The sequence below is a fragment of the Morone saxatilis genome, unplaced genomic scaffold, assembly GCF_004916995.1.
Source record: "Morone saxatilis isolate NCDOM2014 unplaced genomic scaffold, NCSU_SB_2.0 Contig4, whole genome shotgun sequence".
Classification (NCBI taxonomy): Eukaryota; Metazoa; Chordata; class Actinopteri; family Moronidae; genus Morone; species Morone saxatilis.
In genome coordinates this window covers 13,435,913-13,450,118 of record NW_023339984.1, presented here as the reverse complement: position 1 = coordinate 13,450,118, position 14,206 = coordinate 13,435,913, and the positions used below count along the sequence as shown (strand labels likewise).

The following is a 14,206-nucleotide window of genomic DNA, read 5'->3' as shown; positions in this document are numbered from 1 at the left end:
ATTGTGTTTGTCTGTTTGTTTTCTTTTTCCCTTAGCAATACAGAATTGATTGTAAGTTTATTCCTTTCCCCTATTCCCCACCCTATTGTTTTTTAACTTTTTATTATCGTTTTCTGTACAAACATCAGCTCCTTGTAAAACAAGTAACCACATACAGACCTAATAAAACCTGACCTGATCAAAAAGTGTGTTTGTTTGTCAGCCGTGTGAACTCACCGCCACATCACCTTACTAAAACACACCTGTTTCCACCCACAAAATGAAAATCATTCACACAGAAAACTGTTCAAACAAAATAGATTCACAGCAGATTTAGTTGGCCAATTTATTTGATCTAATCACATGGTTGTCAAAATTAAAAGTGAACACACATCTTAAATTGAAAACATACTGTATTTCTCAAGAAACATACTGCAGCGTAATTTTGCAAATTCTCAGATCCCCTCAAGAAACGAGCCCAAAAAGTTGATAGTTTCCCTCCTAGCACCAGGGTAGCAGTAATGCTGGTGTGGTTGCCATTGATTTGTTGACCAGTTTGGAACCCCGCAGTGTTTTGTTACCAACCACAATCTGCTGAATGAGTGGCAGGAAAATGAAACAAGACCTTACCCAATTGATCGACTGTGATATTCCCCCAACCCAGAAAGAAGAGCGACACCGAGAGCCCGGCAAAAAAAGAAGTCTTGAATCTTTGCTAAATGAATATTATCTTCCTTTTCTTTTAGCTTTTCTTCCTCGCGCGGAGCGCTTTCTCACACCTCTCTTCTCCTTTCTCTGTTGCTCTCCAATTGATTGATATGTCGTGCGTCGCTGTAACAAGCCAGGTAGTCAGCCGGAAGTGTGTCCTCACTACCTGAACAGGCCTCTTGCCCTGGCAATCCCTGTTCAAACGGATTTCATCCTGTGTTAGTTTTTATTCACCCAAAAACTACAACATTTTACCGCCTAATGATATTACCAGCAACAACTGCTTTCGAGCACCTACAAACAAAATTCTTGGATTCTGTTATCGAGCCAAGTAAGTAAGTTGATACTTTTAAGCTTCAGATATCTGAAGAACCCGTGCACAATACAATCCTTATTGCACTACGATGGAGACGCAATGCTGGACACATTTTACAACCCCGTCAGGGGAATTCTCTGAACCATGTGGCGCATGAATCCTACTCTGCCAAGCTATACACCAACCCCCTTCCTGCTGGGGTCCCTTGTGAAGACTTCACGATAGTTCCAGATATGGCAGCAAAGTGTCTTGCCTTCTCAATTCACACCAAGAGCATTAGCAGCCACAGCATTACTTGTTTGTACGAATAGGTTCTGGCTCACAGTTTGGGCAATTCGCCAGTCCATCATGAGGAGGTGTTTGGATGCAGCTTGAAGTCTGGCTCCAGGTCTTACACCAGACGCACCTGTGTCTGATTGCGACCTTGCTTTGTGCTCAGGAGCAAGCCTGACACTGAAAACAACAAGGGGCTTCCCTAAACTGGTCACGAAGTTGGAAGCGCACTATTGTCTAAAATATCACTGCATGCTATAGACTCGACATTTCCCCTTATTGAAACAAAGAGACCTAGCCTAATTCATGACAAAGTGCTCCAGACCAAAAAAAAGGTAGGTGTGTCCACACACTTTTGGACATATGACGAACATATTTCTTGTGGGTTAATTGATTTTTATTCCTTACATCTTGTTTAATGTTAAAGTATTTTAAATTCCTTATGTGCCTGTAAGGTGATGTACAGATAATTTTGCCTTGCCTAAAAGGAAAGAAAGAGAATATAAACCTCAGACCAGAATTAAGGGCCCAAACAATTAAAAAAAAAAAGCTCCAAAAACATAAGGAATTTTTTATGGATATGAGCCATGAGATGGGTGAGAAAATGTAAATGTTTATGAAATTGTTTGTTGTTTTTGTGCTCTTTCAGATTCTTGGCTTTACTTTGTCACTGTTATCTTTCACCGTGCAGTGCATGAAAATCCATCCGTGCATACTGGGCGAGAGGCCTTACAAACTGGGTGAGTTGCCAGTGCCTTACAGGGGCAGAGACAAATGTCCACACACAAACTTCAAACCCAGGACACCCCTCTTGCTGTAAGATGAAATAAAACCATAAGAACAATGCAATCATGTTTATTTTTCAAAGCACAATCCACTGTATTACAATGCATTTATATTACTTTAATTATATTGTGTACGTGAGTTTGACCATGTAAAATTTCAACATATTCAAAACAACTTCAGGGATTCAGCGCTTGCAATAACTTGCAAGTTGCTGTTTTTTCTTGCCAGGGATAAAAAAAAAAAAATAAAAAAAAAAACACCTGGATAAGCCTTTTAACTAATGAATGTGACACTCAACCACCAAAAAAAATAAAGCAAACAAAGCTCATTCTCAAGAAAATAGACATACTATGGAATTGTGTAGGTTCACTGAATCCAGGATGGTGGAGGCTTTATCAGGTTACGCTCTGTTACCTTCCTTCAATGATAACATTTGATCTACAATAACAGACTGATGCAAGTTTTCTCCTGCTAATATGTCCGTCTATTAGTCAGCAAAAGGAAGAAAATAAATCTCTTCTAGCAGAAACTTGTTAAAAATGAATGATCTCTTTACCAATGGGGGGCAATCGATAGAGGAAGTTAAATATTCCATGGTACAACGCAAAAGCGTGTGTCTGCAAAAACATTTTTCCAGAGAATGCAGAAGAAAATGTTTCCCTTTCCCTTTTGTCTGTAATGTTTTCTACTATTTCTCCCCTGGAGCTATGTACCACATAGTTGCAGTCATTTTTTAAATCTATTTATTTCTAGTCTTTTGGGACTGCCAAACCTTTCCATCAGAAAAAAACAACTAGCACACACATTTTTACTTCCATAACTTGACCAGCTGTGCAAACACTCCAACATCATACCATTCATAGTTCAGCCCAAGCCCAGGATAAAGAGGCTGGGTGAACGTGGTCTGGACTTTGTGAAGCAGAACCATCGGGTCAGAGACGTGATAAAAACACAGAATGCCTGCTTTATAATCCAGATACACTCCAATCTTGCTGGAGCGAGGGCCTGAAACCGTTGTTTCTACGTTATTGTGACGGAACGAGTAACCGTCTGCTGTGCACTCTAAACTCCAGGACTTGTCATTGTTTCCAAACTTTGACTCGTCTGCTGTTCGGTTGATGTCCCTGTACGCCACCGCTGCAGACAGAGTGCGAGCATGCCACTCCAGCTCCCAGTAACGTCGCTCTGACAAACCCTCTCTGCACAGCACCTGCGGAAACTGAGTAAACCGGTCTGGCTGAGCTGCATAGGGGCTGGGTGACGGCCTCACTCTGAGGTTATCACATATCAGGCAAAGATAGGGGTAGTTTGAGGTCACATCCAGTGTTAGGGGGCAGCAATCTGTCAGGAAAACAAAGTATTAACAATAAACCCAAATGGTGACGACTAATGCATGAGAGTAAAGGAGCTCAACTGAATTTCTTACAGTGTAAAAACTCTTCTCTGGTTTTTGGTGCGGGCAATAGTGAGAAGTCAACGTAGGAAACTGTGAGAAAGACACATTTTAAAAAACATCATTTGACAAGAATAAAGCCACTGTATGAGTCCTAATTTGTATATTTAAACATGTTACCTGTGGCCAAGATCCTGGGCCATGCGTCCCTCAGGACAACCTCTAATTTATCTCTCAGCTCAGACACGCAGTCAGTCACGCCACTGAAGGACCGCGGGGGACCGGCACCTGGTGAAAAGTCAGCAGAGTCACAGGAAGTGGAGAGAGACTCAAAAATCTGGAGGAGAAAAATCCAAGAGAGAGGCAAAGTCAAAAGATTAAAAATACCTTATTCACAACTTAATTCACTACCTTGTCCAGGAGTTTGGTTTGTAAGGATTTTAGACATCAGTCAATCCTTGTACCAGTTCCATTTAAATGTCTTTTTAGGCATTTATTGTAGTGATAACACTGTCACCTGTTAAGGACAAAATTAATCATCCCGGTTCATCCATTTCTCATTCACCCTTTTACTTTATACACAAATCTACCTCTACAGGTTTACTACATTCGCTTTGTTGCAATCTCCCTTTTGACCTTTTGACCACTCAACCTATGTTTTTTGGCTGCACTGCACTTCAGGAAATGCTAAAAAAAAAAAAAAGGATAACTTTAAAAAACACCACATTTAAAAAGACAACTCTAAAAAAATGGACCTGAATCATATGGATGTAATCATCAGCATTGGACAGCTGTTCCAGTTCGGTGTGTCTCCTCCTCAGCTTAGTGATCTCCTCCCGCAGCTGCAGCTGAAGCTGCCCGGCCTGAGTGACGGCGGTTTTCTCCTGGTCACTGATCAGCTGCTTCACCTCTGTATGCCTCCTCTGCATGGAGGAGATCAGCTCAGAGAAGATCTTGTCACAGTCCCTCAGCACAGTCTGGGCACAACTCTGTTGGCAAACATCAGGTTTTACTGATTTTGTCTCACTTTATTTAAAACGTGCAGCTTCAGTTTAGTTTAGTTTGAAATAAAATTCTCAATCAATCAATTAGTGGCACTGTTCACAAGCCAGTTCTGAACTTTGACCTCCCAAGTGCCAAGATAAAAACTTTTTATTTTTTGGCTAGTGCATCATAACTGTATAACATTTTATACTACAGCTTATAATGAATGCTTGCCTGCGTTTCCCCCCCATTTTCCAGGCCAACATACGCCCTAAATTCTTTAAGCTAGGTGCCAATGATCAGAATTCACTCCAGGTTAAAAAGCAAGCTTACAAGCTGCATTTAAGACTAAAATACAACCTGACATTTTTATGTCCATACACTGTCTCATGATACTGACTGTAGAAATGTAATTTAAAACATGCCTAGGGGAAACGTGGTATTCCTGATTATCCTCAGCATTTTGCAATAAATCAAGATTAATAATACACCCCATTTACACACTCATACAAAACTGAATACATTTTATACCTTGAGATTCTCCTCAGTTTGGCTCAGCTCCTTCAGCTCCTTCTCCCTCTGCTGGACTCTCTGCTGGACTTGCTTTTGACTCAAAACCAGACGTTTCTGGAAGGAAGAGAGCATGATTATTAGCAAAGGAGTACAAACGTGAACATAGTCGTTAGTCATTACTACGTTTTATAGCCAGGTGTGCTTTTGGAATGATAGAGAGATAGATAGAGACTTTGAAAGTGTGGACAGAGAAGTGAATGCCTTTGTTGATACCTCCGTCTTATCCTTCTGTACGGAGATAGGAACCGTCTTGTGGTGCTTATGCTCTTCTACAGTGCACAGAGAGCAAACAAGCTGCTGGTCTGTCCGGCAGTAGACCTCCAACATCTTGTCGTGCTTCATACACATCTTTTGCTGCAGTGGGGTTGTAGCTGAAACCAGCTGGTGCTTCTGCAACACAGGAACGCTGTAGTGCGGCTCCAGGTGAGCTGGACAGTAAGAGGCCAAACACGTCAGGCAAGACATTGTGGCTCTGTTTTGTCCGGCTCCACAGCAAAAATCACAGGCAACATCTGCTGGGGCGGCACAGGCCACATCTGCCGGGGCGGCACAGGCCACAGCAGCAGCCAGGGGGGCGCTCGTCTTCTTCAGCTTCTCCACAAGCTAGGGACGATTAGTAGTAGTAGTAGTAGTAGTAGTAGTGAGGATAATCATTGATTACCAATTATTTTGGGGAGAAATTAGATCTATTGAGAAAGCATATACCATGGCCTGACGATACTGGATTTGTGAGGCAGATATTTTAATTAAATAACATAATACCAGTAAAAAAACAAACAGAAAATAAGTAACACATACTGTTATTTTCAATTAAAGAAGTGTGGCCAATCTACTGAGCAGAGCCATTATGCAGTTAAAAAAGTTAAGTTTTTATGAGTTAAGTAAGTTATAAGTTAGTGCTCTCTGTTAAACAAACTGTAAGCAATAGCGACAATTTCAAAATAACCTTACATAAATCTTTGGTATTCCCGCACTGACATCTTTATGTTATTCGGTGGACATACGCCGATAATATAGGCTAAAGGCTGATTTGGGCCTAACACTGGCCCAGATGATTTAGCAGTCTCCAGCTGGATGCCAAAGCAGGATATATGTCTATTAGTTAATAGAATGATAAAAATATTAGTGAATATTCCCTAAAATAACCAATAGAAGCTTTGCCTACATTTAACACATAAGGGTTACACAAAAACAGGGATAACTATTATACGTTTACAGGAATAAGTAAGAAATAGCATTTATGCACCTGCCATGTAGATGAATACTGTTAAGTACAAGTAAGAGCAGGTCCAAACACATTTTAGTACTATAATTCACCTTACCTCAGCCAGCATGTTGTTCCTCCTCAGAACAGGCCTGGGACTAAAGGTCTCTCTGCACTGAGGGCAGCTGTACTCTCCCTTCCCATTCTCCTGGTCCCAGCAACCCTCAATACAGCTTCTACAGTAACTGTGTCCACAGATAATAGTAACTGGCTCTTTTGGTAGATCCAGACACACTGAGCAGCAGAACTGTTGCTCCTCTTGCTGATGTTGTTGCGTCCCAGCCATTTCACTGACAACCAGTTGCATAAAAACACAGGTGTCACTGAGTTTCAGTGTGTCTGAAAAGAAAGAGCTGACTCCCTGCTCCATGCGGGAGAGGTGGGGCTAAACAGAGCTGCTTCCCCCTTTTTTAATAGATATCACCTGTGTGCGCAGATAAACCGTGTTAAAGGGGCAGACACCAATTTCACACATCAAGATTAGTTGACTGTTGTATAATTTCATCTGAAGGGATCTTTCAAAGGCTGAGAAAATAATCCACAATATTAATTTTGATTCAGTTAAATGCATCTTTATTCATTCCTGGAATGGCAAATGCAAAATAGCTTCCGAAATACATGTGGATTCTTTTTAAATGATATTAAACTGATTGTGGGTAATTCCATTAAGCAACGTCTGTATCATTGTGAAGCTAAGAAAGAGTGCATAAAAAGCTAAAAAAGTCCACAAAAGAGCCCTCGTGTACTACTGTCGGAATCACAATCACAATCACAATCGGGTTTATTGCCAAGTAAGTTTTACACGTACAAGGAATTTGCCTTGGTGCATAAAAATTACACAAAAAATCAAGTACCTTTTGACATATAAATAATAAAGATCTAAAACTATACAGGAAAGATATTTACAATGTGCAATGTTGACAAGGACACAAAATTAGGGGAACATCTAAGAAAATACTAATAATAAATAATATTTCAAAGCTTTTACATTTGATTAAAAGATTTACTGTATATACAATATCACAGACAGACAGGATGAATCAAATTGTTCACCTACATTCAAGACAAAATAATTAAACTTCAACTAAATCAGTGAAACCAAACAAGTGCATCATTTTTGTTCCGTAATCTGTGAAAGGGAATGCTAAATTAAATAAATACTTTGTGATTCGGGGACAATATACTGTATATCCACAGTTAAATGATCTGTGTCAACAAGTTTTCAGAAGCAGCTTTAACAGAGACACCCTATCACTACATAGCAGCACTGTAATTTGGCCTCTGACCTCCCTGTGGAAGCAGGAAAGGTATTTCATTACAAAAACAGACATAACTACATTCATTGTATAATAAAACATGGTACGAGGTTTCACAGATGCTGGCATTGCTAGTGCACTTGATACACCTCCTTTTTACAGGATGTGACAGAATATGTTCCAGTGGCATCTGATTAAACGTTAGTATTTTTCCTGCATTGGGGAGCCCCCTGTTGATCAAAGCTTCCAGGTGCAGGGAAATAGAGAAGAATAGAAATCCTACAAAGAGAAAAAACAGTCAGACATACGGCCCCATAATGAAAAAAAAAAGGACAAATGGACGAAAATCTTGTGAGCAATCGATGCTTTTCATTGTGGCAAATCAGGTTTATTAAAAATAAACAAGGGCTTAACATACAGAAAGAGATCATCACATAACACCTCAAAGTTATTGAGATTCCACATTCAAACAACCACTGTCAGATAATTACTTTTACATATACATTTATTTTACACATTACCAATATATATAAATTAGCCCACTGCTACCCACTTAGATTGAATTATTTAATAATTCAGTAATTCACAAATGAGTAATAAGAGATTTGACTTATCAGAATAAACAAAAGTTTCATCAAGGTTGTCAGCACCAAACATTCTTCCCCTTAGTTAAAGCTGTATTAATCTTCTTTTTTTTTTTACAATGTACTCATTGTTTTGGTTTTCTGGCCAGCAAACTCTCATCAATCATGTCTCTAGCCTCATCAGACAGCTGAGGTTTTTAGCAACAAGCTTTGTAGGCTTCCTGTTCACCACCAAATGGCAAAGGTAGTGGTTAGGTGGGGAACACAATGGGGCATTTAGAGCCTAGAGAGCAGCTATTTCTCTCTGGAGTCGGTGTAGACAAAAAGAGTGCCAAAAGGAGAATCAATGTCGCATAAACATTCACCAGGTGGCCAGAAACACAACTCCAAATAAATGCTAATGTTGCTCAGTGTCTGCTCCATGTGTAAAAAGGTAAGAAAAGCATAAAAACTTTCAACGAAGATAATATGTGATTTTTGTTTTTGGTTTGTTCAGCTGCCCTCAATTGGCTAAAATATTGGTCAATGCTGCATAACATCATAGTTAAAGTTGTGAACACAGCATTGACATATGATCTACATCCAGCACATTGTCACAGTGCTTTCAGACTGTCATTTGATACATTATAGTTATGAAAACATCTTCGGTATTTGATTTATTGCATCTTTTCCTTTGTTGATGACATCATTGTATGCCATCTGTGCTGCCTCCATTGGTGTTTCTGCTTTCTCAGCTGCATAACTTCCAATCATACCACCCATTACTCCTCCTATTGTCGCTGCACCGACTCCAGCAGCGATTGCTACCTCTCCTCCTACTGCTGCAGTGGCTCCTGTACATTTCATAAGTTTCATTACTGTTACGCTCTGCATAGCTGTGATAGCTAATCCAACCAACGCTGCCAAACCACAAAGAGCTCCTACCAATGTTCCTGTTCCAATACCTGCCAGTTGGATCATAAACCTGTTAGAAACTTTTGTTTTAGCCTGTTTTCTGATCTCTCCTTCTGGCATGTTTCCTGATGACTGTTTTATGTGCTTTATCTCTTTCTGTATTTCTTTCTCCACTACTTCTAACATCTTGTTGATGTAGTACCCTCCCCTGTTTTCCATTACCATCTTATCTATTGTGCTGAGTAGCTCCTCCACTTGGAACTGGTTGCTCCTGTAGTTATTCTGCATACTGTTATTCCAGTATTTATTATCAACGACATGGAACCGGCCTCCGCACTTCTTCACCAGATCACTCAGATGTTTGTTCCGATGCACAAAGTCCTCAATGTTCATCCCTTTAGGGAGCTGGTTACCATGAGTGAAGACAACTACAGCATACTTTAGAGCATCTTCAGAGAAATACTGGCATATTTTAGTGATGACAGCCTGCTCATGCTCTGTGAATTTCTCCACTTTAAGCACAATGAGAAAAGCATGAGGCCCAGGAGCGCACTCTGTGATACACTTCACTATCTCAGGCTTTAGCTCCTCCTCAGGCCTTTCTGCATCAAAGAAACCAGGAGTGTCAATCAAAGTGATGCTTCTTCCATTGACAGATTTGGTTTCTGCTTGACATTCAGTTGTTCCAGAGTTTGGAGAATGGTTAGGTGTGAACAAATCTTCTCCAAATATGGTGTTAGCTAGGTGGCTTTTCCCAGCTCTAGTTTTTCCCAGCAGGACGATCCTCTTTGTAGCTGAAACTAAAAGATAGAGTGACTGTGTTAAGTAAATTTTTTCTTGGTTGTAGAAGAAGAACAACATTTTGATGCGGGTGGCAATTGACAACAAATGCACTTATAAACATGGAAAATGGGTGCCACAGGACTGGATCCCAATATAATATCTACCTTGGTCTGGTTGGTAAACTTCTTTTGTGAGTTCTTTTGGTTGGAAAGCTTCCTCGGGTGACTTGAAGGCCTTTAGAGACAACAAAGTATATGATGGGTTTAATACCAATTCTAGTCTATTGCTCAACGGTTTTAAAATACAACTGATTATACTATTACTTTAACATTAATCAACTGTGAGATTTACATTCAAGGCAGTATGCATTTTCATTAAACAGATGTGGCATTTGTGCCCGTATCACAGCACACTCTATGAATCACACACATTATCATAAAGCAAGATATTTCAAAAAATGTTGGTCTGTAGAAAATGCATTTTTCATTACCTCTCTTGACTCTTCATCACTGGGGTGGATGACAACGCTGACCAGCAATGGTGTTCTGCTGTTGCGGTTCTGCTCAAACTTCTGAACTTCCTCGTGCAGAACCCTGGCTACCAAGGTGTCAGGAATACACAGGGCTATTCCAGCCCCAAGTACAGGGAGAGCCACAGATCCAAACCCTCTATTCTCACAGGAAGTCAGGATGTTGCTGATGCCCAGTCTCAGAACCTGGAACAAGGTCAGAAATCAATTATTTTTAAGGCTAGACGTAACAAATACCGTACAAAATGGCTTCTGACAAAGTATTCTTTCACACAGACACAACTGAAAAACACTCAGCAATTTCACCTGAACTGCAATTCCATCTTCATCATCATCCCAGGGAACAAGGTTGATGAAGAAAACAGCATTAGATGAAAGTCCAGGCAAGCCCTCCACCAGGACTATGTCACCAGGCAACGTTTCTTCTCCTGCTTCCTTTCCGAACCTTGCAGTCAGCTGAGATCCAACCATCTGGTACAAAATGTTTCCAACACGGGTAGAGAGAGGATCATGGCCAACCATGGGTGATACCACAGCATCCACCTAGGAGGAGAACAGGAGATAAAATCGTCCATCTGGTAAGTTTATGCATCGGCACGGTAAGCAAACACTGAGTTCTTCTTATCTTCCAATACAATAACTGAGACACAATGAAAAAGTATGAAAAGGTTTGATATATTTTCTTAAAATCTCACAAAGGTTTCACACCTGCTGGTCCTCGATGGTTCCTTGAATGATCTCTAGACGGACACTTTCTTCAGCTCCAGCAGTGGCTCCTCTTGATGTGTCGAGGGCAGCAGCATCCACCTGGAAACCCAGATCACTTGGTGCACTAGTTCCAGTGTTTATCCCTTGGAGAAGTCTGTCACATGCTTTGTGCATGGACCTCACCACCTCTTCCCGGTTATCAATCAGGATAATTCTGCTCAGACTTCGCTCTCCCTGACTGCCAAACTCTTTTACAGCACTTATAATAGCCTCAGAGCACACATTGACAGGAACACCAAACACACCTGAGCTGATACAGGGCATGGCTATGGAGTTGAACCCCATGATTTCTGATAAATCCAGAGCAGACTGGACAGTTTTTTGCAGTAAGATCCTCTCTCTGCCACCTGCATTTCCACCTACAGGCCCAACAGCATGCAGCAATTTCTTGCAGTTTAAGTTACCCCCTGTGGTCACTACCACATCACCTGTAGGAATTTTCCCAATATACTTTATTAGGGCATTGCTCTCCATCTGTACTTCAGGGCCGCCTGCTTTACTCAGTGCAGCAGCAACACCGCCACAGTGGTCCAGATCTTCATTGGCAGCATTGACCAAAGCATCAGCATCCTGTTTGGTGATGTCACCCTGACACACCAGCACCTGGAGCCCATCACAAAGGCTGTAACTGGCAACTATTATGTTTTCTTCACTCAAATTCAAAGATGCCAAATTCTGTGCCACATTTACTTTTACTTCCTTGATTGCACCTTGCAATGCTTTTTCTGTTTCATCAAGATTATCAGCAGAGAGGGAGAATAAACGTAGCTCTGTGTCTCGTAATTCCACTTCCACCTTGTCACCAACTCCTAAAAAGTCCCCTAGTGCCCCTGGTCCACCATAAGTATTCTTTAAGGAGGCCAAAACACGTGGGCTTATGTCAGAAACTTTCCTTTCTAACACCAAATTCTCTTTATCAGCGATCCACTCTCCAGCCTTTAGAATCTCCTCCACAGAACCTTCCAAAACTAACTGACCTGCATCTCCCTGCATGACCTTCACACCTGGAAAATCTTGTCCCAAACTGTGCTCAATCTCTTTCCAGAGGAGACGGAGTTTGGCTTCTCCCAGTCGGCGAATAGTGGTCGTCTTCTCACCTAAACGTGACCTGTCCTCTACATCCATCAACCTGGCCTTCACCTGAGAACGTTCCCCAACAACAACAGCAAACCCAAACTCGGTGTACACCTTCACCTCATCTGTGGTCTGACGAGAGCTGCAGGACCGAAGCAAAGATTTAATTTTGTGAGGGTCCGTCTCATAGTGGCAAGTGTAGCGAGTAAAGAGTTTGTCTACCTCAGCTTTCCAATATCTATTTTCATCTACAGCACCAGGTTGAGCTAAACTCCTGACTAAAACCCTCTCTTCTTCTGGGTAAAGCTGGGCAGAGCAGGCCACAGAGGCAAGTCCTTCCTTGAGGTCTTTCTCCGCCTTAGGACATTCCTTTAGGTAACGAAGGAGGTAAGAATCAAGTCGTAGTTCATATTCTTCACCACTTGGTGGAAGTGTTGCAGGAATGGACTGTGGGCTCTGCGTTGAAAAAAACAATTTACTAGTCTAATTCCCCCCCCATTAAAAACAGTTGAGTTGTTCAAACAAAGCTGTTATATAATGATTATAAGTACAGCATTTATGATGGAATATACAGCCTTATTAGTTTTATATAACTCTATGAAATGAGAAACTGTAAATGGAAATGTATGTATCTTTTGAATACATACATTTAATTGAATGACATTTTTTGTGCTAACCTGTACTGGAGCTTTAAAATCCTGGCTTGCAGTGGAGGTGGTGATGGAGGTGGAGGTGCGAGGCTCCAGGCTGCTGCGGACGGTGAACACCAGACTGTCCACATGATGCTCAGATTTCTGCAGAACTGCCTGCTGATCTATGACCGAAAAAGTAACTTTAGTTTAAATAAGGGAATTGCTGCTCCTTTGATGTAAACCACATTCTTTTTATAAGATGAGACTCTTTTTCTGTCAGTTATTAGTAGAGAAGGATGAATGGTGCAACATGAAGTTTGTTTTATCCTCTGTCTATCTTTATTTTCTTACTTCTCTCCTCATTCTCCTCCCTCTATTTATGCCAATGGGCTAAAATAAACAACACTGCTGTTTGTGAGCAAAGTTTAAACCCAGTCTCTCCTCTCTCAGAAGTCATTGGTCAATCACGTGGGCGAGTACAAAATGAGTGCTTTGTGATTTGCGCTCAAACCTAGTGTGTCAGATGGCAACAGTTTCTGCTGCTGCCAGACCTGTTTCCTCATACACGTTTCCCTGTATAGTGTCCATGAAAAAGCGACTGTGTCATATAATTTAAAAACCAAATAACAAGGAAGCAGTCACGTATAGTTTGTTTAACCAAGAGCAGCTAAAGACACGCCTGGGATGTGAGATGGTATCGGTTGGCAGTCTGTCTCAAACTGAGGCACGAATATACCAAGGAATTCCTTAACATTAAGCTAAATAGTCCAGATTCCAGATCCATTCTTTATTGTCCTCAGTGGAGGAAATTTGTTTTCACAGCTCTGTTACAAAGCAGCCACTTCACATGAATTATACACAACAAACTATCACATCAGACACATACACAGGACAATATACAAACATATAACACAGGAGTGTACAGCTGAATAGTCCAGTTTTAAAGGTGGTGTACGTGCCTATAGAATAAACCTTTTCTCAAAATTCAGCTTTTTTTTATATCAACAACATTTACCTGTACTTTCACTTTCCATATACTTAAGTACATTTATTTTAAGAAAATGACTTTTGATACTTAAGTACAGTGAATATGAGATACCTTAAAGGCTTTGACTCGAGTAATATTCTAAAAGGTGCCTTTAACTTCTACCAAAGTCATTTTCTGGTATGATATCTGTATACTCCACTGCAGTTCAGAGGGAGATATTGTTCTTCCCTCTCCACTACATTTATCAGCTGGAGTTACTAAGTTTAGTTACTTCACAGATTAAGTTTTAATAAACAAGACATGATTACTTCATAAAATATGATATATTGTAAAACCATCACACATTATATAAAGTAATAAGAGAGAGAGAGAGAGAGAGAGAGAGAGAGAGAGAGAGAGGGAATATGCAAATTATTCTGCCA

General features: G+C 40.7%; 1 protein-coding gene across 3 annotated transcripts; it reads right to left on the bottom strand.

Moving 5' to 3' along the window:
• Positions 1–7,181: 7,181 nt before the first annotated feature.
• LOC118337832 lies at positions 7,182–12,978 on the bottom strand (the record flags this gene model as incomplete). 3 transcript variants are annotated; one of them, XM_035674946.1, is given in 7 exon segments in its annotated part: positions 7,182–7,811; positions 9,233–9,810; positions 9,958–10,027; positions 10,284–10,508; positions 10,629–10,865; positions 11,031–12,647; positions 12,842–12,978. In XM_035674946.1, coding segments are annotated over 7 exon segments (2,906 nt in total), but the record flags the coding sequence as incomplete, so codon positions are not given.
• Between the last annotated feature and the right edge of the window lie 1,228 nt (positions 12,979–14,206).